Source organism: Anolis sagrei, chromosome 8 (assembly GCF_037176765.1).
Source record: "Anolis sagrei isolate rAnoSag1 chromosome 8, rAnoSag1.mat, whole genome shotgun sequence".
Classification (NCBI taxonomy): domain Eukaryota; kingdom Metazoa; phylum Chordata; class Lepidosauria; order Squamata; family Dactyloidae; genus Anolis; species Anolis sagrei.
The window spans coordinates 11,345,702-11,373,500 of NC_090028.1; the positions used below are offsets into that span (position 1 = coordinate 11,345,702).

Consider the following 27,799-nt stretch of genomic DNA (forward strand, 5'->3'; position numbering starts at 1 on the left):
CGGAAACTATCGAGGTATCTCCTTTCTAACCTCCACTGGGAAAATCCTCGCAAGAATCCTTGCAAACCGCCCTCTGCCCCTCTCAGAAGACACCCTCCCAGAATCCCAGAATGGCTTCCGCCTCTCCAGAGGAACCGTGGACATGATCTTCACTGCACGACAGCTCCAAGACAAATGTAGAGAACAAAATCAACCTCTGTACATGGCATTCATCGACCTTGCAAAGGCATTCGACACAGTGAATCGCAGCGCTCTCTGGACCATCCTCCAAAAAATTGGGTGCCCAAGCAAATTTGTGAACATCCTGCGGCTCCTCCATGATGACATGATGGCAACAGTCTTGGACAGCAATGGCTCCCAAAGTGCCCCATTTAAGGTGGAATCGGGTGTCAAACAGGGATGTGTTATTGCCCCAACTTTATTCTCCATCTTCATCGCTATGATCACAGGATCACAGATCAGATCACAGATCAGATCACAGATGCAGATCACAGGAGCTGTCTTCATAGACGCAGATCACAGAAGCTGTCTTCATAGACTTGTCAGCAGCCTATGATACTGTGAACCACCGCCTCCTCCTGAGAAAAATGTATAATATCACAAAGGAATACCACCTCACCCACCTCATAGGAAACCTGTTACAAAACAGGAGCTTTTTTGTTGAGTTCCAGGGCCAGAGAAGCAGATGGCGGAAACAGAAGAACGGCCTGCCTCAGGGGAGCGTGCTTGCTCCATCCATGTTCAACATCTACACAAATGACCAGCCACTGCCAGAAGGGACAGAGAGTTTCATCTATGCTGATGATCGTGCCATTACTGCTCAAGCAGGGAGCTTTGAGATGGTTGAACAGAAGCTCTCTGAAGCTCTAGGTGCTCTTACTGCCTATTACAGAGAAAACCAACTGATCCCTAATCCATCTAAAACACAGACATGCGCCTTTCACCTTAAGAATCCTCCCGAGCTCTGAGGATTACCTGGGAAGGAATCCCACTGGAGCATTGCAACACACCCAAATACCTGGGAGTCACTTTGGACTGTGCTCCGACCCACAAGAAGCACTGCCTGAACATCAAACAAAAAGTGGGCGCTAGAAACAACATCATACGAAAGCTGACTGGCACAACCTGGGGATCACAACCAGACACAGTGAAGACATCTGCCCTTGCGCTATGCTGCTGAGTATGCATGCCCAGTGTGGAACACATCTCACCACACTAAAACAGTAGATGTGGCTCTTAATGAGACATGCCGCATTATCACAGGGTGTCTGCGCCCTACACCACTGGAGAAATTACACTGCTTAGCTGGTATTGCACCACCTGACATCCGCCGGGAAGTAGCAGCCAACAGTGAAAGGACCAAGGCAGAGACATCTCCAGCTCATCCCCTGTTTGGGTATCAGCCAGCACGTCAACGACTTAAATCAAGACATAGTTTTCTTAGATCTACAGAGACACTCGCTGGAACACCCCAGCAAGCGAGATTCCAAAAGTGGCAGGCCCAAACCCAGCACCTCAATTCATGGGTGATACCAGATGAGAGACTCCCCCCTGGGCACTCAGAAGACTGGGCGACTTGGAAGGCGCTGAACAGACTGCGCTCTTGGCACCATGAGATGCAGAGCCAATCTTAAGAAATGGGGCCACAGGGTAGAATCCTCGGCATGCGAGTGCAGAGAAGAACAAACCACTGACCACCTGCTGCAATTGCACCCTGAGCCCTGCCACATGCACAATGGAGGACCTCCTTGCGGCAACACCAGAGGCACTCCAAGTGGCCAGATACTGGTCAAAGGACATTTAACCAAATACCAAATTTGCAAAATCTGTGTTTTTTTTCCTTTTTCTTTTTAATCTGTGTGTTTGTTTTGCTCTGTTAGAATTGTAATACAATGATTGCTGATGACACGATAAATAAATAAATAAAATCGCTATGATACTTCACCTTGTTGATGGGAAGCTTCCCACCGGAGTGGAAATCATCTATCGGACAGATGGCAAGCTGTTTAACCTCAGCAGACTGAAAACCAAAACCAAAGTTACAACAACATCTGTTATAGAACTCCAGTATGCTGATGACAATGTCGTCTGTGCGCATACAGAAGAAGATCTACAAGCCACTCTCAACACCTTTGCAGAAGCATACACGAAGCTTGGCCTGTCACTGAACATTGAGAAAACCAAAGTGCTGTTCCAGCAGTCACCAGCCATCCCCTTTCCAATGCCAGAGATACAGCTTAATGGTGTAACATTAGAAAATGTCGACCATTTCCGCTACCTTGGCAGCCACCTCTCCACCAAAGTCAACATCGACTACAACACCGCTTAAGCTCTGCAAGTGCAGCATTTTCCCGAATGAAGCAGAGAGTGTTTGAGGACCGGGACATCCGTAGGGAAACCAAGGTGCTTGTCTATAAAGCTATTGTCCTCCCAACCCTGCTATATGCCTGTGAAACGTGGACTGTCTACAGACGTCACATGCAGCTCCTGGAACGATTCTATCAGCGCTGCCTCCGGAAAATCCTGCAAATCTCCTGGGAAGACAAGCGGACAAATGTCAGTGTGCTGGAAGAAGCAAAGACCACCAGCATTGAAGCGATGGTCCTCCAACATCAACTCCGCTGGGCCGGCCACGTTGTCCGGATGCCTGACCACCGTCTCCCAAAGCAGTTGCTCTACTCCGAACTTAAGAACGGAAAACGGAACGTTGGTGGACAGGAAAAGAGATTTAAAGATGGGCTCAAAGCCAAACTTAAAAACTCTGGCATAGACACTGAGAACTGGGAAGCCCTGGCCCTTGATCGCTCCAGCTGGAGGTCAGCTGTGACCAGCAGTGCTGCAGAATTCGAGGAAGCACGAGTGGAGGGTGAAAGAGAGAAACGTGCCAGGAGGAAGGCGCGTCAAGCCAACCCCGACCGGGACTGCCTTCCACCTGGAAACCAATGCCCTCACTGCAGGAGAAGATGCAGAGCAAGAATAGGGCTCCACAGCCACATACGGACCCACAGGGAAACCCATGATGGAAGACCATCTTACTCGTCCAACGAGGGATCACCTAAGTAAGTAAGTAAGTAAGTTGGTGGTCATCTCCATTTCTAAGTTAAAGAGCCGGCATTGTTAGTAGACACCTCCAAGGTCATGTGGCCAGCATGACTGCATGGAGCGCCATTACCCTCCCACCAGAGCGTTACTCCGAAATACAACACCGCCTAAGCTCTGCGAGCGCAGCATTTTTCCGAATGAAGCAGAAGAGTGTTTGAGGATCGGGACATCCATTGTCCTCCCAACCCTGCTATATGCCTGCGAGACGTGGACAGTCTACAGACGCCACATGCAACTCCTGGAACGATTCCTTCAGCGCTGCCTCCAGAAAATCCTGCAAATCTCTTGGGAAGACAGGTGAACAAACGTCAGCGTGCTGGAAGATGCAAAGACCACCAGCATTGAAGTGATGGTCCTCCGCCATCAGTTCCGCTGGACCGGCCACGTTGTCCGGATGCCCGACCACCGTCTCCCAAAGCAGTTGCTCTACTCCGAACTCAAGAACGGAAAACTGAACGTTGGAGAACAGGAAAAGAGATTTAAAGGTGGGTTCAAAGCCAACCTTAACAACTCTGGCATAGACACTCAGCCCTGGCCCTTGAGCGCTCCAGCTGGAGGTCAGCTGTGACCAGCAGTGCTGCAGAATGTGAAGAGGCACGAATGGAGGGTGAAAGAGAGAAAGTTGCCAAGAGGAAGGCGTGTCAAGCCAACCCCAACCGGGACCACCTTCCACCTGGAAACCAATGCCCTCATTGCGGAAGAAGATGCAGATCAAGAATAGGGCTCCACAGCCACATACAGACTCACAAGAATTCTGATCCTGGAAGACTATCATACTCGGCCAAGGCAAGTAAGTAAGTAAGTAAAGTATCTATTGATCTATTGTTCCTGTTGCTCTGTTGTAGCGGAGGGGGCAGAAGGGGTGGTGTTCTGGAGCCTGTGATTGAAGATGTGGGGGGGAGGGGGGAGGAGGGGGAGAGGGGATGTTGGCAAGAGCTTATAAGCATAACAACAAGCGCAGAAGAAAGTAATCTTATGATTCGGAACTGCGGCATAGAGGGGGGGAGGTGTTCCACTAGCCGAGGGGCCCCCATAGAGGTTGTGGTGGGAAGGAGGAGATGCGGGAGAAGGAGACCTCGAATTTGGCTTAATTCGGACCGCCTATCTAAATTGACTATTCCCAATCGGTCTCCTAAGGTAAATTGGTGTAACCAGGTGAGCGGGCCCTCTGGCTTGAAGGTGGTGTTGTTGAACGCCAGATCGGTCAACGGAAAAACAACTTGGATCCAGGATTTAATCCTGGAGGAGCGGGCAGATCTGGCGTGCATCACGGAGACCTGGCTGGATGAAGCGGGGGGCGTAAACCTCTCCCAGCTCTGTCCGCCAGGTTTCTCCGTGCAACACCAACCAAGAGCCGGAGGACGGGGAGGCGGTGTCGCAGTGGTCTATAGAGATTCCATCCATCTAACCAGGAGCCCCATCCCGCAGACCACAAATTTTGAATGCGTCCACCTGAGGGTGGGTGACCGGGACAGATTAGGGATTCTGCTAGTGTACCGTCCACCTCGCTGCACTACAGTCTCCCTACCTGAGCTAGCGGGGGTGGTCTCGAGCCTGGCGGTGGAGTCCCAACGGCTCCTTGTGCTGGGGGACTTCAACATCCACGCCGAGGCAACCCTCTCAGGTGCGGCTCAGGACTTCATGTCTGCCATGGCAACCATGGGGCTGTCCCAACAAATAACTGGCCCCACCCACTGTGCTGGACACACATTGGACTTGGTTTTCTGTCAGGGATGGGAGCAGGGTGGCGGTGTAGAGGAGTTGTCCATCTCTCCGTTGCCGTGGACCGACCACTTCCTGATTAGATTTAGGCTCACTGCGCCCCCTAACCTCCGCAAGGGTGGAGGACCCATTAAGATGGTCCGCCCCAGGAGGCTTATGGATCCGAACGGATTCCTGACGGCTCTTGGGGAGTTTCCCGCCACCGCGGTAGGTGATAATGTCGAGGCCTTGGTCGCTCTCTGGAATGGGGAGATGACCAGGGCTATTGACAAGATCGCTCCGGAACGTCCCCTCTCAAGTAACCGAGCTAAACCAGCCCCTTGGTTCACTGAGGAGCTGGCAGCGATGAAGCGAAGGAAGAGGGTTCTAGAGAGCGTGTGGCGATCAGACCCAAGCGAATCAAACCGAACACGGTTTGTGTCCTTTCTAAGGGCATATGCCGCGGCAATAAAAGCCGCAAAGAAAACTTTCTTTGCGGCCACTATTGCGTCTGCAAAAAACCGTCCGGCGGAGCTGTTCCGGGTTGTCAGAGGTCTTTTAACTCCCCCCACTGGTGGGAGCCCTGACAACTCGGCAGCGCGCTGTGAAGCATTTGCTCGGTTCTTTGCAGACAAAGTCGCTTTGATCCGTTCCGGGCTGGACGCCACATTAGATGCAGTCTCTGTGGATGTGACACAAGCACCTGCTTGTCAGATTTTGTTGGATTCTTTTCAGTTTGTGAAACCCGAGGATGTGGACAAGATACTTGGAGGTATGAGACCCACCACGTCCATCCTAGACCCCTGCCCATCCTGGCTTCTTAAGGAGGCCAGAGGGGGATTGGCCGAGTGGGTAACGGTGGTGGTTAATGCCTCCCTTCGGGAAGGCAAGATTCCAGCGAGCCTAAAACAGGCTGTTATAAAGCCGCTGTTGAAGAAACCATCACTTGACCCCACTAAATTGGACAACTTTCGGCCTGTTTCCAATCTTCCCTTCTTGGGCAAAGTCATGGAAAGCGTGGTGGCCTCACAACTCCAGGTATTCTTGGGAGACACGGATTATCTGGATCCGGCACAGTCTGGTTTCAGACCGGGACATGGTACCGAGACGGTCTTGGTCGCCTTAGTCGATGATCTGCGCCGGGAGCTAGACAGGGGGAGTGTGTCCCTGTTGGTGCTCCTGGACCTCTCAGCGGCCTTCGATACCGTCGACCACGGTATTCTTCTGGGGCGCCTTGCAGAGATGGGTCTCGGGGGCACTGCTCTGCAGTGGCTCCGGTCATTTCTGGAGGGTCGTACTCAGAAGGTGTTATTGGGGGACTCCTGTTCAACGCCGCAGCCATTGACCTGTGGCGTTCCTCAGGGTTCCATCCTGTCCCCCTTGCTGTTTAACATCTACATGAAGCCGCTGGGTGAGATCATCCGGAGTTTCGGGGTGCGGTGTCACCTGTACGCAGATGACGTCCAACTCTGTCACTCCTTCCCACCTTCTACTAAGGAGGCCGTCGAAGTCCTGAACCGGTGCCTGGCCGCTGTAATGGTCTGGATGAGGGCGAACAAACTGAAATTAAATCCAGACAAGACAGAGGTACTCCTGGTCAGTCGCAAGGCCGAACAGGGTATAGGGTTACAGCCTGTGCTGGACGGGGTCGCACTCCCCTCGAAGGCGCAGGTTCGCAGCTTGGGTGTGACCCTGGACTCATCGCTGAGCCTGGAGCCTCAGGTTTCAGCGGTGACCAGGGGAGCATTTGCACAGCTTAGGCTCGTGCGCCAGCTGCGCCCGTATCTTGGGAAGTCTGACTTGGCCACGGTGGTACACGCTTTGGTCACATCCCGCCTCGACTACTGCAACGCTCTCTACATGGGGCTGCCCTTGAAGACGGCCCGGAAGCTTCAGCTAGTCCAGCGCGCGGCAGCCATGTTGTTAACGGGAGCTGGACGCAGAGAGCATACAACGCCTCTGCTGTTCCAACTCCACTGGCTGCCGATCTGCTACCGGGCCCAATTTAAGGTGCTGGTGTTATCCTACAAAGCCCTAAACGGTTCCGGCCCAAAATACCTTGCAAACCGCATCTCGGCCTACGAGCCCACGAGGGCCTTGAGATCATCCGGGGAGGCCCTCCTCTCGGTCCCGCCTGCCTCACAGGCACGTCTGGCGGGGACGAGAGAGCGGGCCTTCTCGGTGGTGGCCCCCCGGCTGTGGAACACCCTCCCTGCTGAAGTTAGACAGGCGCCCTCCTTGATGGCCTTTCGTAGGGGCCTAAAAACATGGCTCTTCGAGCAGGCCTTCAACTGAGTGTATTGAATGACAATGGAATGAACTAGGACTACGAATTTCGGCTATGACCCCAGGACTTGACGAAGCGGATTTTTAGTATAAGTATATGTTATGTTGTATCTGTCTGGTTTGTATCGTCGTGTTCCACTGTACACTGTCTTCTCTGTTGTTGTTCACCGCCCCGAGTTGCCCTCGGGCTGAGAGGGGCGGTCAATAAATACAATAAATAAATAAATAAATAAATAATAAATAAATTGACATTTGCATGTTTATGAACTGCTAGGTTGGCAGAAACTGGGGCTGACAGTGGAAGCTCACCCCGCTCCCTGGATTTGAACCTGCGACCTTTTGGTCAACAAGTTTAGTAGCTCAGCGGTTTAACCCACTGCGTCACTGGGGGCTCCATATTTGTTCATATAAACACCTGGAAAATAGTGATGCATCTATTATTCTTTTTATGACTTGCACAAAAAACAACCTTGATAAAACCCAGCTTGACACGAAGTACGTTCCAATAAAGTCGAAAGACAGTTTAGTGAACATGAATGATGTATGAATTGAACCATGTAGCGACTGGACTCAAAAAAGGATTCAAACAAGGCAGTTTTGGTGCATAATGGGGGAAAAACAGCACAGCCTGAAATAAAATTGTAACAGGAAATGGTTGAGAGATGGTTCCGAGCATTTTAAAACATGCTGAATGAGTATTAAAAGGCTTAAATAGACCAGGCTGTAGTAGAAAGTGAAAGCCCTGACATGCTGAAGCAAAGATATTACTATGACACCCTCTTCTAGAACAGAGTGCTCAGTCTTGATCCCATAATCTCAGAAAGGATATAATGGAAAAAGAAAGGATCGAGAAAAGATCAGTAAAAATATTTGGAAACTGGAGCAGACTTCCATATATGGAGACCATGAAAATAATGAAAATGCTTGGCCTAGAGAGGAGATAAATGGGATTGTGGAGCTATGAATGATCTTTGTCACCTGTGCATACAACAGAAATCCAAGGGATATAAATAGAAATTGATAACATAATTGCAAAATATAGCATCGATATAATATAGCATCTTTATATACTTCTTCCAAAGCAAAATGGATTGTGCTATGAAAGAAGTATGAAGTATGATGTTCACTTAAGCTTTTGTTCAACACAAACATTAGTAGATCAGGTCCTGGACCATGCAACTCTACTACTCCTTTCCACCAAAATCCAAGGAAGACCCTCGGGTCCTGGGCCATGCAACTCTACTACTCCTTTCCGCCAAAATCCAAGGAAGCCCCTCGGGTCCTGGGCCATGCAACTTTACTACTCCTTTCCACCAAAATCCAGGGAAGCCCCTCGGGTCCTGGGCCATGCAACTCTACTACTCCTTTCCACCAAAATCCAAGGAAGCCCCTCAGGTCCTGGACCATACAACTCTACTACTCCTTTCCACCAAAATCCAAGGAAGCCCCTCAGGTCCTGGGCTACGCAACTCTACTACTCCTTTCCACCAAAATCCAAGGAAGCCCCTCAGGTCCTGGACCATACAACTCTACTACTCCTTTCCACCAAAATCCAAGGAAGCCCCTCGGGTCCTGGGCTACGCAACTCTACTACTCCTTTCCACCAAAATCCAAGGAAGCCCCTCAGGTCCTGGGCCACGCAACTCTACTACTCCTTTCCACCAAAATCCAAGGAAGCCCCTCGGGTCCTGGACCAGTGCCTGGCCACTATGATGGTCTGGATGTGGGCCAACAGGTTGAAACTGAGTCCTGGTAAGACAGAGGTCTTCCAGGTTAGTCGCTTGGCTGAATGGGGTATAGGGTGGCAACCTGTGTTTGACAGGGTTGCACTCTCCCTGAAGACACAGTCCGCAGTTTGGGGGTCCTCCTGGACTCAACGCTGACACTTGATGCTCAGGTGTCGGCGGTGACCGGGAGGGCCTTTGCACAGTTAAGACTTGTGCAGAAGCTGCAACCGTACCTCGAGAAGTCTGACTTGACCATGGTGGTCCATGCCTTAGTTACCTCAAGTTTGGACTACTGTAATGCTCTCTACGTAGGGCTGCCCTTGAAGATGGTTCGGAAACTACAGCTGGTGCAAAGGTCGGCGGCCAGGTTGTCAACTGGAGCAAGTTACAGGGAGCGGTCAACCCCCCTGTTTCAACAGTTCCACTGGCTGCCGATTCAAGGTGCAGGTTGTTACCTATAAAACTCTAAACGGTTCAGGACTTGCCTATCTGCGTGACCACCTCCTACTGTACGAACCCACGCGATCCTTACGATCATCCGGGGATGCCCTTCTCTCGCTTCCGCCCCGTCTCAGGCGCGATTGGTGGGGACGAGGGAAAGGGCATTCTCGGTGGTGGCCCTTCGCCTCTGGAGCTCCCCCCCCCCCCAGAGAGATTAGGCTGGCACCCTCCCTAGCCACATTCTGTAAGGAATTAAAAACATGGATGTTTAGTTGTGCATTTGACTGATGACCCCATGACATACGACCGGTATTGCAACCTAATTATCGTTCAACCTGAATTTCCTATATTACATTACTATTCAGATTTTATAAGTCATATTCAGTTTTTCTGATCCTGTTAGATTGCTCTGTTTTAATGATATTTCCTTTGCTATTAGACATTTTCATGCACCTTGTTGAACCAATTACTCTTTAATCAGCTCGTATTTTTGGCCTCCCGCCCCCCTTCGTTCTTTTCTTGCTTGATGCTTGTTTATTATTGTTATTTTTGTTTTATGTTTTTAAATTGCATTTTGTTATTGCTCTGTTTTTAATTGTATGTTCCCTGGGCTTGGCCCCATGTAAGCCGCCCCAAGTCCCTTCAGGGAGATGGCGGAGGGGTAGAAAAAGAAAGCTCTTCTTCCTCTTCCTCTTCTTCTACTACTACAATCAATAGTCCAACAATGGGTCCTACTTTATCATACTCCTATCTTATGTACTACTATGAGCAGAATTCGGAATATATTTTTTTTATTACAAATATAGTTTAGTGAACTCTGACATTTTCCAGATGTCTTGGACTGCAACTCTCATAATCTCCAGTAGCTCTGTTGGCTGTGCTTGTAGGAATTGTAATCCCAAACATCTGGAGGACATCAGATTGTCTATCTGTGGTTAGGAGCTTTAAGGAAAGAAATCCAGTGTTAACATCACTTGTGTTCAGGATTGGGGAAAGTATTGGCTGGAAGGATGGGCCAAGATATTGCAATATTTAAGCAGCAATCCTGCACAATTCAGAATGAATTGAATTCAGTATGTCATACAAGAGTCAAGTAGAAGAATGTATTTAAGCAATATATTAACTTATGAATTTTGTTGCTGGCACTGAACATGGTAAATGAATTATAGCAGAGTTCTTAAACTTTTTCAGTCATGGAGCCCTTTTTGAAGGAAAGGTTTATTGTGGCGTCCTAATAAATGTTTATATATTATATATATTATCTATATAAATAAAAATGTAATGTTCGTTTGTGGGATTAACAGAACTTAAAAACCACAGGAGAATTGACACCAAATTTGGACACAAGACACCTAACAACCTAATGTATGTCCTTCACTCAAAAAAAATGATTTTGTCATTTGGGAGTTGTAGTTGCTGGGATTTATAGTTCATCTACAATCAAAGAGCATTCTGAACCCACCAATGATGGAATTGAACCAAACTTGACACACAGTTCTGTCATGACCAACAGAAAATACTGGAAGGGTTTGAAGGGCAGTGTCTTTTGGTTTTGGAGTTGTAGTTCACCTACATCCAGAGATCACTGTGGACCCAAACAATGATGGATCTGGACCAAACTCTACACGGATACTCAATAAGCCCAAATGTGAACACCTACAATCAAAGAGCATTCTGAACTCCACCAACGATGGAATTGAACCAAACATGGCACACAGGACTCCCATGACCAACAGAAAACACTAGAAGGGTTTGGTGGGCATTGACCTTGAGTTTTGGAGTTGTAGTTCACCTTCATCCAGAGAGCACTTTGGACTCAAACAATGATGGATCTGGACCAAACTTGGCACGAATATTCCATATGCCCAAATATGCACACTATGGGAGTAGTAGTTGCTGAGATTTATAGTTCACCTACAATCAAAGAGCATTCTGAACCTCACCAACGACAAATTGGAGCAGATTTCCCACACAGAACTCCCATGACCAACAGAAAATACTTAAGGCCATTCAGTCCAACTCCCTTCACCAGGGCAAGAAAATGTAATCAGAGCCCTCCTGAAAAAAAGAGCCATCCAGCCATAGAGATAGATCGATATATGATTCACACACACAGAGATGTAGTATCATAGATTTGAAAGGGACTCCTAAAGAAGGACAATTATATGTTGCATGTTCCAGAGTAGGCAAACTAGACAATCTCTACATCAACACTGACAAAGAAATAGCAAGAAATACTGTTTACCCGCAAGCATAAGGAAATTATATATATGAGAATCCAACACTTTCTCATTACTTTATTTTCCAGATCACCAGACTGGGCCACAGCAACGTGTGGCAGGGAATGGCTAGTCTATATAAATAAAAATGTAATGTTCGTTTGTCGGATTAACATAACTCAAAAACCACTGGGTGAATTGACACCAAATTTTGACAGAATACACCAGGCCAACAGGCCAACGAGTGACCATCACTCACAGAAAACACAGAAAAACACAGCAGAAGGGACTTAAAAAGCCCAAAACAAACAAACAAAAAAAACCACATTACAATGCATGCGCTAAACCACATATATACACAAACACACATATACATATACACAAATATATACACACATATATGCATATATATATACACAAAACACATATACACAGACTGAGCCACAGCAACGTATGGCAGGGGACAGCTAGCATTATATAATGTACTAGCTGTACTTGCCACAGGTTGCTGTGGCTAACCTTCCCTCCCCCTTTCTCTCCTCCTTTCTTTCTCTCCTTCCTTCCTTCTCTTCCTCTTCCCTTCTCCACTTTTCTTTCCCTTCCACTTTCTCCCCTTTCTTCCTTCTCTCCCTATTTTTGGACTGCTATTCCCAGCAGCCCTTCTGATCGATCTACTTACCTACCTATCTAGTACTTTCAAATCTATATATCTAGAGGATTGCTGGGAGTTCCAGTCCAGGAATAGGAAATTGGAAATATGGAGGGATTGGGATGTTCTCAAAGAAATCCAAGGAGAAGAAAACTTGCAGCTTGGAAGCAGTGTATTTGGATCACCCTCCTCTCCTAAAGGGCCTGGTCTAGGGGATTCTGGGAGCTGTCATCCGGAAGAGAGTGTGGATATGCTATTGTGTGTTTTGTTTGCCAGGAGGAGTTGTTTTTGCGCATGCGCTGTAGTATCTTTTTGCTTTTTTGGACTTTTAATTCCCTTCTGTTGTGTTTTTTAGTGTTTTTATGAGGGATGGTCACTTGTTGGCCTGATAGGAGCATTGTGTCCAAAGTTCGTGTCAATTCGTCCAGTGGTTTTTGAGTTATGTTAATCCCACAAACAAACATTACATTTTTATTTATATAGATATTAGGCATGAGCAATCCATGGTTCTAAATGGTTCAAAAATATGTAAAAAATAAACTTCTGGTGGTGAAAACTAGGGGGCGCTGGTGCTTTGCTTCTACAGTGTTGCTAAAGTTCTGGTGGTGAAAATTTCAGACAAAACTTTCAAAATTTCATTATAAATGGTAGTTCTTAATTGGTTCTCTCATAAAAATTGCCAATAATGAAATATTAATGAAATTTTGAAAGTTTTGTTAGATTTCTGAAATTTTTACCACCAAAACTTTAGAAACACTTTAGAAGCAAAGCAACAGTTTTAGAAAAACGTTAGAAACAAAGCACCAGTGCCCCCTAGTTTTGTAATTATTTTAGAACCATGGATTGCACATGCCCAGGAGACAGTTATGAGAAACCTTAGCATAATTCCACATGTAGATCTCTTAAAATATATCAATATACTTGACCATGTTGAATTTTGGACTTAGAGATAGCTTTAGTTTCTAGGGAAGTTCAGAACTGCCATTTATAACGAAATTTTGTTAGAGTTCTAAAATTTTCACCACCAGAACTTTAACAGAACTGTAGAAGCAAAGCACCAGCGCCCCCTGGTTTTCATCACCAGAACTTTAGTTTTGTAAGTACTTTAGAACCATTTAGAACCATAGATTACCCATGCCTAATAGATATATATCGGGCATGGGCAAACCTTTGGGGCACAGGGGCCACATTGTGTTTTAAATGTGGCCCCTGGGTGGAGAGAGTTTGTGTGTACTAATTGGAAAAAAAAGAAAAAAAACAAACAAAGAAAAATATAATATTTAAAATGAAAAACAGTTTCTCTGTGACTGGAGACAGGTTTCATGAAAGTGGAGGCCAGAATATTCCACGCTCATAGAATCATAGAATCAAAGAGTTGGAAGAGACCTCATGGGCCATCCAGTCCAACCCCCTGCCAAGAAGCAGGAATATTGCATTCAAATCACCCCTGACGGATGGCCATCCAGCCTCTGTTTAAAAGCTTCCAAAGAAGGAGCCTCCACCACACTCCGGGGCAGAGAGTTCCACTGCTGAACAGCTCTCACAGTCAGTAAGTTCTTCCTCATGTTCAGATGGAATCTCCTCTCTTGTAGTTTGAAGCCATTGTTCCGCGTCCTAGTCTCCAGGGAAGCAGAAAACAAGCTTGCTCCCTCCTCCCTGTGGCTTCCTCTCACATATTTATACATGGCTCTCATTATGTCTCCTTTCAGCCTTCTCTTCTTCAGGCTAAACATGTCCAGCTCTTTAAGCCGTTCCTCATAGGGCTTGTTCTCCAGACCCTTGATAATTTTAGTCGCCCTCCTCTGGACACATTCCAGCTTGTCAATATCTCTCTTCAATTGTGGTGCCCAGAATTGGACACAATATTCCAGGTGTGGTCTAACCAAAGCAGAATAGAGGGGTAGCATGACTTCCCTGGATCTAGACACTATGCTCCTATTGATGCAGGCCAAAATCCCATTGGCTTTTTTGCCGCCACATCATATTGTTGGTTCATGTTTAACTTGTTGGCCATAAGGACTTCAAGATATTTTTCACACGTACTGCTCTCGAGCCAGGCCTCATCCCCCATTCTGTATCTTTGCATTTTATTTCTTTCTGCCTAAGTGGAGTATCTTGCATTTGTCCCCGTTGAACTTCATTTTGTCAGTTTTGGCCCATCTCTCTAATCTGTCAAGATCGTTTTGAATTCTGCTCCTGTCCTCTGGAGTATTGGCTATCCCTCCCAATTTGGAGTCGTCTGCAAACTTGATGATCATGCCTTCTAACTTTTCATCTTGCCTCAATAACCATGGATAACTTCCAGACCACATAAAAACAGGTAGTAGCAACAAAAATCTCATCACTCGGCTTTTCTCTGTGGTTGCTACTCAGTATACGATCAAAGCCAAAGCACTCATCAAACAACTTATTGCAGACAAAAAGCGCCAGTTGGAGCTAGCCTATACCCCAACCTTTATTGTCAATGAAGCCAGCAGATATCTCGCCTCCCCTATGGCATACTTAACAAATCTAGAGGTTCCCAATCATCGGAGGGCCTTCACCCTGGCTCGATGTCACGCCCCTCCATCAGCTGTACTCGAGGGCAGATACCAGAAGACCTCTACCCAGAGAGACTCTGCCTCTGTAACTCAGGTTATATAGAATCAACTGAGCATGTGCTCCTCCAGTGCCTGTTCCACAAGGATATTCAATCTAGACTCATCCTGCCTTTGTATACAATTACCTGGGCTGTTCAGGACAATTTTACACCACCCTGCTGCTCTCAGATACCAAGGCAGTTATAACCTTTGATTTATTTATTTATTTAGAATATTTGTACCCTTCTCAACCCCTTGGGGGGGAGGGGGCTCAGGGTGGCTTCCAATCGGCAGCAATTTGATGCCTCAATATATATATAATCAAAACAAATAGTCAATAATTATAAATAGTTAAAAACATTAAAACAATACAATTAAAATCTGCAAAGAATCACCACTCTGGTGGCCATTATTAGCCAAAAACTGTGGTTGGATGCGCCATTAAATTTATCCATAATCCATTTCCAAGCCATTGTCAATATTGTCATTGTCATTGTCCGCTTAATTACCCAAAGTTTGGACCCACATCCATATTTTTAACTTTTTCCTAAAGTTGAGGAGGAACGAAGATGACCTATTTTCCCCGGGGAGTGAGTTCCACAGGTGTGGGGGGGGGGGGGCACCAACAAGAAGGCCCAGTCCCTTGTCCCCGCCAAGCGTGTTTGAGACAGAGACGGGGCCGAGAGCAGGGCCTCCCCAGAAGATCTTAAACTCCGAGGTGGGACGTAGAAGGAGATACGTTTGGGCAGGTACACTGGACCAGAGCCATATAGGGTTTTATAGGTCAAAACCAGCACTGTGGATTGTGCTCGGAATTGGATCGGCAGCCAGTGGAGCTGACACAACAGGGGAGTGGTATGATGCTACCATGTTTTGTGCAGCAGCACTTAAAATCTGCCGAGTGATGACTGGTTCCAAAAGTTAGCAGTCTAACTATCAGCTAACTGAAATGTAAATTAGTGCTCTCCCCAGTCTCCTAGACTTGTGCCCTGAATGTTCCTACCCCTCCATCAATCTCCCTCCCTCTCCATCCATTTCTAGTCCCTTCCCTTACCTAAATAGTTTTTGTGTGTTAGTCTTCAACATACCTGTTTCCTAGCCTTTTAGATGTTAATGTACAATGTTTTTATGCTCCATCCATGTTCAACATTTACACAAATGACCAGCCACTGCCAGAAGGGACAGAGAGTTTCATGTATGCTGATGATCATGCCATTACTGCTCAAGCAGGGAGCTTTGAGATGGTTGAAAAGAAACTCTCCGAAGCTCTAGGTGCTCTTACTGCCTACTACAGGGAAATGCCTAATCCATCTAAAACACAGACATGTGCTTTTCACCTTAAGCATCCCGAGCTCTGAGGATTACGTGGGAAGGAATCCCACTGGAGCATTGCAGCGCACCCAAATACCTGGGAGTCACGCTGGACCGCACTCTGACCTACAAGAAGCACTGCCTGAATATCAAGTAAAAAGTGGGCACTAGAAATAATATCATATGAAAGCTGACTGGTACAACCTGGGGATCACAACCAGATACAGTGAAGACATCTGCCCTTGCGCTATGCTTCTCTGCTGCTGAGTATGCATGTTCATTGTGGAACACATCTCACGCTAAAACAGTGGATGTGGCATTTAATGAGACATGCCGCATTATCACGGGATGTCTGCGCCCTACACCACTGGAGAAATTACACTGTTTAGCCGGTATTGCACCAACTGACATCCGCTGGGAAGTAGCAACCAGTAGTGAAAGGACCAAGGCAGAGACATCTCCAGCGCATTCTCTGTTTGTGTATCAGCCAGCATGCCAATGACTTAAATCAAGAAATAGTTTTCTAAGATCTACAGAAACACTCGCTGGAACACCTCAGCAAGCGAGAGTCCAAGAGTGGCAGGCTAAAACCTAGAACCTCAATTAATGGCTGATACCAAATGAGAGACTCCCCCCTGGGCACACAGAAAACTGGGTGACTCGGAAGATGCTGAACAGACTGCGCTCTGGCACCACGTGATGCAGAGCCAACCTCAAGAAATGGGGCCACAAAGTGGAATCTACGACATGCGAGTGTGGAGAAGAGCAAACCACAGACCACCTGCTGCAATGCAACCTGAGCCCTGCTACATGCACAATGGAGGACCTTCTTATAGTAACACCAGAGGCTCTTCAAGTGGCCAGATACTGGTCAAAGGACTTTTAATAGAATACTAAGTCTGCAAATTTTGTGGTTTGTTTGTCTGTCTGTTTTTTAATGCAATACAACTGTTTTGGTTTGCTCCTGACACGATAAATAAATAAAATGAGACTGTACCCCACTCTCCTTTCGATCATAATAAAAGTTTTGATTTGATTTGGTTGAAATACCCCCCCCCCCCAAAAAAAATTCTTATAAAAAACAAACAAACATGACATACCGGTCCCATTCATGACGGGGGACTCATTATTAACATCCAGTACTCCGGGCAAATCGTGCTCTCCGTCCTGCTCATTTAAATCCACGTTTGGCTTTTGGGAGCCGTTCCGAAAATGTCCCACATCCTTCTCATAATTGGTGTCTCCATTGGGCAGGCCATTATGTGGCTTTTTCAAGGGCATAATCTGTAAACCACTGGGGGTAGTCCGGTAAGATACTGTTTTAGCAGCTCTGTCACCTGAAGATGCTGGTTTGGACGCGTAGCCCTTTTTTGGCTTTTGAAATGTTGGGGTCATGCGTTTTCTTTTATGGGGCAATCCCTTGCTTTTCCCAGAGTCAGGGGGTCTGTGTGATATTTTGTCAAGGGGGGAGCCCCTGCTTTCTCGCAAAAACTTGGGCCCGCTGGCTTGCTTCCCGTGCTTCGCTCGCCTTTCCCTGGTGACGTGCAGCCCGTTGAATTCATCGATGAATTCCTCACAGTGCAATAGGTGATGTTCTGGTTCCCACGTGTCTTCATTACTTCCATAACCTTTCCACCTTATAAGATATTCCCATTTGCCTTTCTTGTTCTTCCTTTTGTCTACAATCCTTTCAACCTAAAACGAGGAAAGGAACAAACTGTTAGCTGATGCAAATGACATTGATTTGGACCAGTGGTTCTCAACCTTCCTAATGCCGTGACCCCTTAATACACTTCCTCATGTTGTCGTGACCCCCTGTTAAAATCACAGACACCTTAAAGGGCCAGACTCAAAAGTGACTTCAATATAGTTTATTAAAACAAAGGAAAAAAGACGCAGAGGCACTTAAATATTTATTATTTATTTATTTATTACTTGCATTTATTGACCGCCCCTCTCAGCCCGGAGGCGACTCGGGGCGGTGAACAACAACAACAAGAAGACAATATACAGTAAATAACGATACAAACCAGACGGATACCACATAACATACACTTATACTAAAAATCCGCTTCGTCAAGTCCTGGGGTCATAGCCGAAATTCGTAGTCCTAGTTCATTCCATTGTCAATTTAACTATCCTCAATTGAAGGCCTGCTCCTGCGAAAGGCCATCAAGGAGGGCGCCTGTCTAACTTCAGCAGGGAGAGTGTTCCACAGCCGGGGGGCCACCACCGAGAAGGCCCGCTCCCTCGTCCCCGCCAAACGTGCCTGTGAGGCAGGCGGGACCGAGAGAAGGGCCTCCCCGGATGATCTCAAGGCCCTCGTGGGCTCGTAGGCCGAGATGCGGTCTGCAAGGTATTTTGGGCCGGAACCGTTTAGGGCTTTGTAGGATAACACCAGCACCTTAAATTGGGCCCGGTAGCAAATCGGCAGCCAGTGGAGCTGGGACAGCAGAGGCGTTGTATGCTCTCTGCGTCCAGCCCCCGTTAACAACATGGCTGCCGCGCGCTGAACTAGCTGAAGCTTCCGAGCCGTCTTCAAGGGCAGCCCCACGTAGAGAGCGTTGCAGTAGTCGAGGCGGGATGTGACCAAAGCGTGTACCACCGTGGCCAAGTCAGACTTCCCAAGATACGGGCGCAGCTGGCGCACGAGCCGAAGCTGTGCAAATGCTCCCCTGGTCACCGCTGAAACCTGGGGCTCCAGGCTCAGCGATGAGTCCAGGGTCACACCCAAGCTGCGAACCTGTGCCTTCAAGGGGAGTGCGACCCCGTCCAGCACAGGCTGTAACCCTATACCCTGTTCGGCCTTGCGACTGACCAGGAGTACCTCTGTCTTGTCTGGATTTAATTTCAGTTTGTTCGCCCTCATCCAGACCATTACAGCGGCCAGGCACCGGTTCAGGACTTCGACGGCCTCCTTAGTAGCAGGTGGGAAGGAGTGACAGAGTTGGACATCATCTGCGTACAGGTGACACCGCACCCCGAAACTCCGGATGATCTCACCCAGCGGCTTCATGTAGATGTTAAACAGCAAGGGGGACAAGATGGAACCCTGAGGAACGCCACAGATCAACGGCTGTGGCGCTGAACAGGAGTCCCCCAGCAACACCTTCTGAGTACGACCCTCCAGAAATGACCGGAGCCACTGCAAAGCAGTGCCCCCAAGTCCCATCTCTGCAAGGCGCCCCAGAAGAATACCGTGGTCGACGGTATCGAAGGCCGCTGAGAGGTCCAGGAGCACCAACAGGGACACACTCCCCCTGTCTAGCTCCCGGCGCAGATCATCCACTAAGGCGACCAAGACCGTCTCGGTACCATGTCCCGGTCTGAAACCAGACTGTGCCGGATCCAGAATATCCGTGTCTCTCAAGAATACCTGGAGTTGTGAGGCCACCACGCTTTCCATGACTTTGCCCAAGAAGGGAAGATTGGAAACAGGCCGAAAGTTGTCCAATTTAGTGGGGTCGAGTGATGGTTTCTTCAACAGCGGCTTTACAACAGCCTGTTTTAGGCTCGCTGGAATCTTGCCTTCCCGAAGGGAGGCATTAACCACCACCGTTACCCACTCGGCCAATCCCCCTCTGGCCTCTTTCAGAAGCCAGGATGGGCAGGGGTCTAGGATGGACGTGGTGGGTCTCATTCCTCCAAGTATCTTGTCCACATCCTCGGGTTTCACAAACTGAAAAGAATCCAATTAAATGCAGTGCCACTGGTCAAAACTCAAGAAACAACCAGTCCTGTTTCAAAAAGGTTTACAGGAATATAATCCAGATTAGTTGGATAAAAGAAACAAATCAAACAAAGCATTCTGAGCTCAAACAAAAAGGCACACTACACAACTGGTTAACAAAAGGAGGAGCCGCAGGAAGAGAAGCGTCGTCAGCCGAAGTCCAGGGTCGAAGCGGGAGAAATCCAAAACAGCGCGGCTCCAGAGTCCGCAGAAGCAGCGTCTTTAGTCAAGCTGATCCTGGTCCAGGAAGGGAGAAGTCCACACTCACGAGAAGCCAATCCGGGTCAATAACATGCAAACGATCAAGAGATTCAAACTGCAGATCTCAAACCAATGCGAAACACGAAACTGGCAGCATCAAGTCACACAGCACCCAAAGCACGAACGCATACCAACACCTTGCCTTCTGCAAGGACCCCTCACCCCCGAACCCACTTTTATTTACAACTCATAATTATCCCCCACAGCTGCTTCCAGCTCTTCCCTTGAGCCACCTTTTCTTCCCCTCCAAGTCCTCCATCTCCTGTCAAGACTTAGATCTCCCCAAGACTCAGTTGGATCCTCTGATTGCCAGTCTTCACCCCCAGAGAACCACATAAAGGTATCACTAGTTGTTTGACTCCTCACAAATCGCTTGCACTTCTCTTATCTTAGTCCAATCCATGGTGTCTCCTTCTTCTCCTTCACTCATTGACCCATCATCCCCAGTGAATCTTTCAAATGACTCCTCATCTGTAGGCGCTGTAAATATGTCCCGGAGCCTCTTTCTCTGCTGCTCATTATCAGATTCCTGCTCCCAAGTAACCCCCTTTCCCCTTCTGGCACCCATACTCATTGACCCATCATCCCCAGAGAATCCATCAAATGACTCCTCATCTGTAGGGGCAGTAAGTATGTCCCGTATCCTCTTTCTCTGCTGCTCATCATCAGATTCCTGCTCCTGAGTAACCCTTTTTCCCCTTCTGGCACCCACACTACTGTTTGTAACGTTACTCACAGGCTATACTACAACACCCTCCAACCATAAAATTATTTTTGTTGCTATGTCATAACTGTAATTTTGCAGCTGTTAGGAATTGTAATGTAAATATATGATATGCAGGATGTATTTTCATTCACAGGATCAAATTTGGCACAAATAACCGATACGCCCAAATCTGAATGCTGGTGGTGTTCGGGGGGATTTATTTTGTCATTTGGGAGTTTTAGTTCACCTACAATCAAAGAGCATTCTGAACTCCACCAACAATAGAATTGGGCAAAGCTTCCCATGCAGAACCGCCCATGACCAACAGAAAATCCTGTGTTTTCTTATTGTCTTTGGGTTTTTTCTTAATTTTTAAAATAAAAATTTATATTTATATTTATTGTGTCATCTATATAAATAAAAATGTAATGTTCGTTTGTGAGATTAACAGAACTCAAAAACCAGTGGGCAAATTGACACCAAATTTGGACAGCATACACCTAACAATCCAATGTATGTCCTTCACTAAAAAAAATGATTTTGTTATTTGGGAGTTGTTGTTGCTGGGATTTATAGTTCACCTACAATCAAAGAGCAATCTGAACCCTACTGACGATGGAATTGAACCAAACTTGGCACACAGTTCTCCCATGACCAACAGAAAATACTGGAAGGATTTGGTGGGCAGTGTCCTTTTGGTTTTGGAGTTGTAATTCACCTACATCCAGAGATCACTGTGGACTCAAACAATGATGGATCTGGACCAAACTCTACATGAATACTCAATATGCCCAAATGTGAACACTGGTGGAGTTTGGGGGAAATAGAATCTTGACATTTGGGAGTTGTAGTTGCTGGGATTTATAGTTCACCTACAATCACAGAGCATTCTGAACCCCACCAACGATAGAATTGGGCCAAACCTCCCACACAGAGGTTTGGGCCACAGCAACGCATGGCAGGGGACGGATAGTACATAATAAAATGGAAAGTTGAGAAGGAGAAAGGCAACATGGGATTCATATACAAAATAATCATGGAAATACAATACAACACAAAATCTACCTTGATAGAAGTCTGGAAGAAGGAATTAAGTTGCAGTGAGAGAGAAATAGACAATTGGATAAAATCAATCAATGAAATAAAACATCTAAAGATTAAAGAAATGCAAAGGAAAATACTGACAAAATTGTATAGAACTCCCGTGCAATTGGCGCATATTATGAAAACATGCCCAAAATTATGTTGGTATAATTGCGGAAAAACTGGAACATACACCCACATGTGGTGGGAATGCAAAAAAATACAAAAGTCCCATGAAATAATCACGAAGGAAATGGAGGAGTTATTAGGGATAAATATAGAATGGAACAAGACTCAATTTTCACTCAGAAAATGGAAAGTAAAGGGGAATTTAAAGAACGGGAGGAAATAATAAAACATATTTGCCCTAGGCTGGAAGGACCACAAGTAATGGGATATAAAAACTGGTATAAATATCTTGTCGACTATATACTCCAAGATTATGTGAGCGAAAGGAAAAGTTACTATAGGACGGGACAAATCAGAAAGACCTGGGAGGCAAAATGGAAGGATCTCATTTCCAGAATAAAGGGGAAAGTTAAATATAAGGAGTTAAATAAAACAATCCTCGTGATTGAACAATTGTAATAAATATAGCAAGAGTAGTAAACTGCTCCTGGGGGGGGGGGGGGTGGCGGCAGGGGGGGGGAGGAGGAGATAGGGAGGGGGTGGTGGTGGGACTGGGGAAAATACTGGTATTTTGACTGCTTATTTTGAAGATTGTATGTTTCTATGTATGATACTGATGGTCTTTGGTGACCCTTCTGACTTCCCGTCACGAACCCCCCCAGGGGTCCCGACCACCAGGTTGAGAAATCCTGATTTAGACTGTAATTCTCAACACATTTTCTTAGGGATTACTTCTACTTGACTTACGTTGGGGAAAGAAACCCATACAGTGCATATACAATTCATTAATGCAGTTCTTATTAGAATGCAGTTTGACACCACTTTAACTGCCATGCCTCAATGTTATGGAATCATAGGAGCTAAAGCAGTGTTTCTCAACCTTCCTAACCCCTTAATACAGTCCTCATGTTGTGGTGATCCCCAACCATAACATTGTTTTCATTGATCCTTCATAACTATAATTTTGCTACTGTTGTGAATCATATCCGATATGCAGGATGTATTTTCATTCACTGGACCAAATGTAGTACAAATACCCTACACGCCCAAAATTGAATACTGGTGGGGATTGATGTTGTCACTTCAGAGTTGTAGTTCCTGGGATTTATAGCTCACCTACAATCAAAGAGCATTCTGTACTCTACCAATGATGGAATTCAACCAAACCTGGCACACACAACTCCCATGACCAATAGAAAATGCTGGAAGGGTTTGGTGGGCACTGACCTTGAAATTTGGAGTTGTAGTTCACCTACACCCAGAGAGCTCCATGGGCTCAAACAATGATGGACTTGGATCAAACTTGGCACAAATCCTCAATATGAACACTGGTGGAGTTTGGGGACAATAGGCGACATTTGGGAGTTGTAGTTGCTGGCATTTATAGTTCACCTACTATCAAAGAGCCCCTCAAACCCCACCAACGATAGAATTGAGCTAAACTTCCCACACAGAACCCCCATGACCAACAGAAAATACTGTGTTTTGGGATGGTCTTTGGTGACCCCTCTGACACCCCCTTGCGACCCCCCAGGGGTCCCGACCCCAAGTTGAGAACCACTGAGCTAAAGTTTGGTAAGGTGAAAGGGAAGGGCCAAACTAGACATGTCAGTTCAAATGGTGTCAAACTGAGCCATGTTACAAGCTGCCATGTTGCTGCATTTGTCATAATGTGTTGGGGATTCCTCATCGTCGGAAGAGGAAGGTGAGCAGAGAGGTGCTCAGGTCTTGGAGGGAGTGGAAGAAGAATCTGACAATGAAGCTTTGCACGTGCCTACTTTTTTTAGAAAGACGGAGGGAGTCTTCTAAACAGAGAACAGGCGGCGGTCAGCTCGATTAGCTGCTAAAAGATTAATGAGCTAATTGGGTGATGCCCTAAGCCCTCCTGCCTGGGGTATAAATCAGAAGCAGGAGAACTTAGGCGGCCACTTCACCGACACACCAGCCAATCGGGGCACAGATCCAAGCTGGGATCTCAGTCAAGAAAGGGAGCAGGCGGGGCAGGAATGTTTGAATGTATAAAACCTCATGTCGCTGTATTATGGTTATGCTTGTACATTTTGATGCTAGTCGTACTTGCATCCTGTCTAGCTGGATTGCAACCTCTGTGGTTGTCTTCACCTGGCGAGTGTGTTCTTCAATTGGGAATTTCGGGCTGTAGCGTAAATGCTTGCCAGGCACGGACACTCCGCATCTGCAGTCCTAGTCTAAATTCGATCTCTAGGTCAACAATATCTATCATACTCAGGAATTATAGAATTATTCAAAATCAAAGAGACAATGTAGCATTTGTTTTCAGTCATGATCCTGAGTTTATTTTACTTTTGTGCCACACTGAAAATATTTTGTACCTCCAGTGTTGAAGTATCTTGTGTCGATCAAGCAATAAGAATGCCAATTAAACTTATTTCACTTTCAATTCAATGGGGAGGGGAATCAAAGGAAGACGGATACCTTGGCAAGATGCTAAAGTATTCGAAAATTACTTTTGAGAGACACCACCTTGCATTATTTAGCTTTATTTCTAAATCACTCACACTTGCATTCCTTTCATGAATGAATTTTGTGTTACTATGTGAACATTCAGCTTCTTCTTGCCTATAACACATTCAGCTGCAATGTGTCATCTAATTCTACTGAGACCTCACAATCACTATTGGGAACATTCCCTTAATGTTGAAAATATTTGCTTAGTGGGGAAAAAGGAGAAAAACATGTTTATTTCAAAGCAGGAATAGATGGGAGAAGAAACCCATAACAGTCTCCCCCTCAGGAATCCCCATCATGATAAATGATAGGTTTCATCACTGCACATCTGAAGCAGTTTCCATGCTTTTAACTCAATGCACATTTTTTTTCAGTCCAAAACAATGACTTGACCTCTCTACCATGCCAGATAGAGGCTAAAAGTGTATCTACACTATGGAATCAAAACAGTTTGACACCACTTTATGTCTCAATGCTATGGGATATTGGGAGTTGTAGTTTGGTGAGGCACCGCACCCTTTGGGAGAGCAAAACTCCTACTCCCAGGATTCCATAGCATTGAGCCGCTGCAATTGAAGTGGTGTCAAATTGAATCAATTATATGGTGTAGATACACCTTGTGATTCTGTAGGGCAAAGCACATGGCAACGTTCTGCAGGATGAACTAAATATTTAAATTAGGTGCTTGCATTAATTTCCTAGTACAGTAGACTTTCAAGATGAATTTACATTGCCATGTAATCCATATTATCAAAGCAGATACTCCAGATTATCTGCTTTCGACTGAAATATAGGCGTCTACACTGCCATATAATCCAGTTCAAAGCAAATAATATCGATTTTATATTGCTGTGTAGATCCAGCCAGTATTGCACCACCTGGCATCTGCCGGGAAGTAGCTGCCATTAATAAAAGTGTTCCATCTTCCAGGAGCATGTTTTGCACTTGCCTTAGTTGTATGGGATAGCATTCTTTTGCATTTCCCCAGGGTTGCTACAATTTCAGCTGCATCCTGAAAGTTAACAGCATCAGAGGCTGGAAAGCCAGACTGCAGGCCTTTTTGCAGCTATTGGTTTAGAATGTATCTCTTTGGGTTTAGAGACCGCCCTTTTTCCTAGGGTTTGAGATCTCCATTTTGGAATCTTCCCTGCCTCTTTCAGTTTAGAAAAAAGGCCTCAGACGTGCTGTTAGGTCAAGCTAAGGCAGCTGTGAAAAAAACCATTGTAAGTACAATTGAGTTAATTGAGTTATAGATAGGAATTGAGCTATAGATAGATAAGATAATTAAGATATTATAGATAGAAATTGAGATACTATAGATAGAGAGGCAGACTGAGTTATATAGATAAAGAAGCTAATTGAGATAGATAGATAGAATAGCAACTGAGATATGATTGAGTAATATTGGGTCTAATAGAGATAGATAGATAGATAGATAGATAGCAAGTGAGCAATTGAGTTATAGATAGATATTGAGTTATTGAATATTATTGAGCATTACTTCATCTCCAAAGCTAACCTTGAGCTATAGATAGGGAAAAACCTGTTTTTTCTAACCATAGCAGCTCAGGGTTAGGGTGAAAGGATCCCAGGATATTTTCTACTATTTGGGGAAGAGTTACCTCAGTAAATGAAGGAAAGATCATCTCTATGGTTTCACCAATTGACTGTTTTGTTTGTAACTTTGTCAAACTGTGCCAAGTCTGCAAGGACTTTGAGAAATAAATATTCTGTTTTGATGTTCCAAACCTGAAGTGGCCTCAGTTGCTGCGAATTTTTGAGCTTCTAAAGAAAGACTCTCGTGGTCCGCCAAGACAAAAAGAGAAGCACATCTTAGTTTAAATTTTATAGGATCTGGGTGTGACGCACAGAAAGAACCAAAAAGTGACATCTCCGGCCCATCCTCTGTTCGGATATCAGCCAGCATGCCACTGCCTTAAATCAAGAAATAGTTTTCTAAGATCTACAGAGATACTCACAGGAACACCTCAGCAAGTGAGAGTCGAAAAGTGGCAGGCTAAAACCCAAGTCAGCTTTCGTATGATATTATTTCTAGCACACCAGAAGTGACCAGAAGCGACTAGGCTGCTATTGCACGATGATGGCATTCCTTTCACAGATGCCCTATTTTATTTTATGTTTTAGTAGAACATCCGGTTCCACTGTCACAGTATGATAGAATCTAATCTTAGAAAGTCTGCAGTGAAATCTCTCTAGGCAATACAAGCCAAAAAGGCAATGCAGAAATCCTATAGTATTCAGAGCCATTTTTCTATAATAAGAGTACATTGTCATTGAACCTAGCGGCTATCTCTACGAAACACTTAAAAGCCATTTTTAATGGATCACATTCTTCCGATGCTTCAAAGACTATATTACATGCTGATTGTGTCTGTTGTACACACATTCTCAGGAAGAAAAGAGAATGATGCATCAGATACAAGATTCCAAAGAAACAACTTCCAGTTTTTTTGTAAAAATTCATTTCACGGAACTGGCAAATCTCTTACACTGTTGGATGGTATCATTATATGCCATTATTCCTGATTCCAGGGATAATGGGCATACCTGGTGAGGCTTAAGTGAATGGCTCAATTAAATTATCTATATGGAAAAATGCCTTCCAAATCACAGATATGCCACACAAGGGAAGAGTGTGAAAAGCACTTGGTGACACAAACCGTGGCATTGCTTCTTTTGCAATTTTGGCCTTGCACAAAACAACAGATTGTGTTCCAAAGCTGGCTTGGGACCAGTATACTTGAACCTACAGGTGGTCATTGGCTGGTTACAGGGAGCATATAACCCCCTACATTGCCACCAGTCCATTTCCAACTAAAATTGAAAGCCCTATAACAGTCGAGATCCAAATCCATCGAGACTTTGGTAGGATCTTGGTGGATCTCAGGAGAGGATTCCGTGACTTGCTAAGAGGATATATTAATGGAATGGATGTGTGTGTGTGTGTGTGTGTGTGTGGGGGGGGGGGGGTATTGTACAGCATCCGGACTCTTGGAGATAGTAAGCATGTGCGATCCATGGTTCTAAATCAGTGTTTCTCAACCATAAAATTATTTTCATTGTTATTTCACAACTGTAATTTTGCTAGTTATGAATCATCATATAAATATCTGATATGCAGGATGTATTTGATACAAATACACGGTATGCCCGAATTTGAATATTGGTGGGGTTGGGTAGGGGGTATAATTGATTTTGTCATTTGGGAGTTGTAGTTCCTGGGATTTATAGTTAACCTACTATCAAAGAGCATTCTGACCTCCACCAATGACAGAACTGAACCATAAACACAGAACTCCCATGACCAAGAGAAAATACTGGAAGGGTTTGGTGGGCATTGACCTTGAGTTTTGGAGTTGTAGTTTGC

General features: G+C 45.8%; 1 protein-coding gene across 1 annotated transcript in view; it reads right to left on the reverse strand.

The window, feature by feature from the left end:
• Positions 1-27,799, reverse strand: part of CDYL2 (chromodomain Y like 2) — a 140,259-nt gene that overhangs the window by 50,818 nt on the left and 61,642 nt on the right. Inside the window, exon 2 of the mRNA XM_060788184.2 lies at positions 17,116-17,710. Coding sequence (XP_060644167.2) covers positions 17,116-17,710 — 595 coding nt within the window. The remainder of the gene's footprint in view (positions 1-17,115; positions 17,711-27,799) is intronic.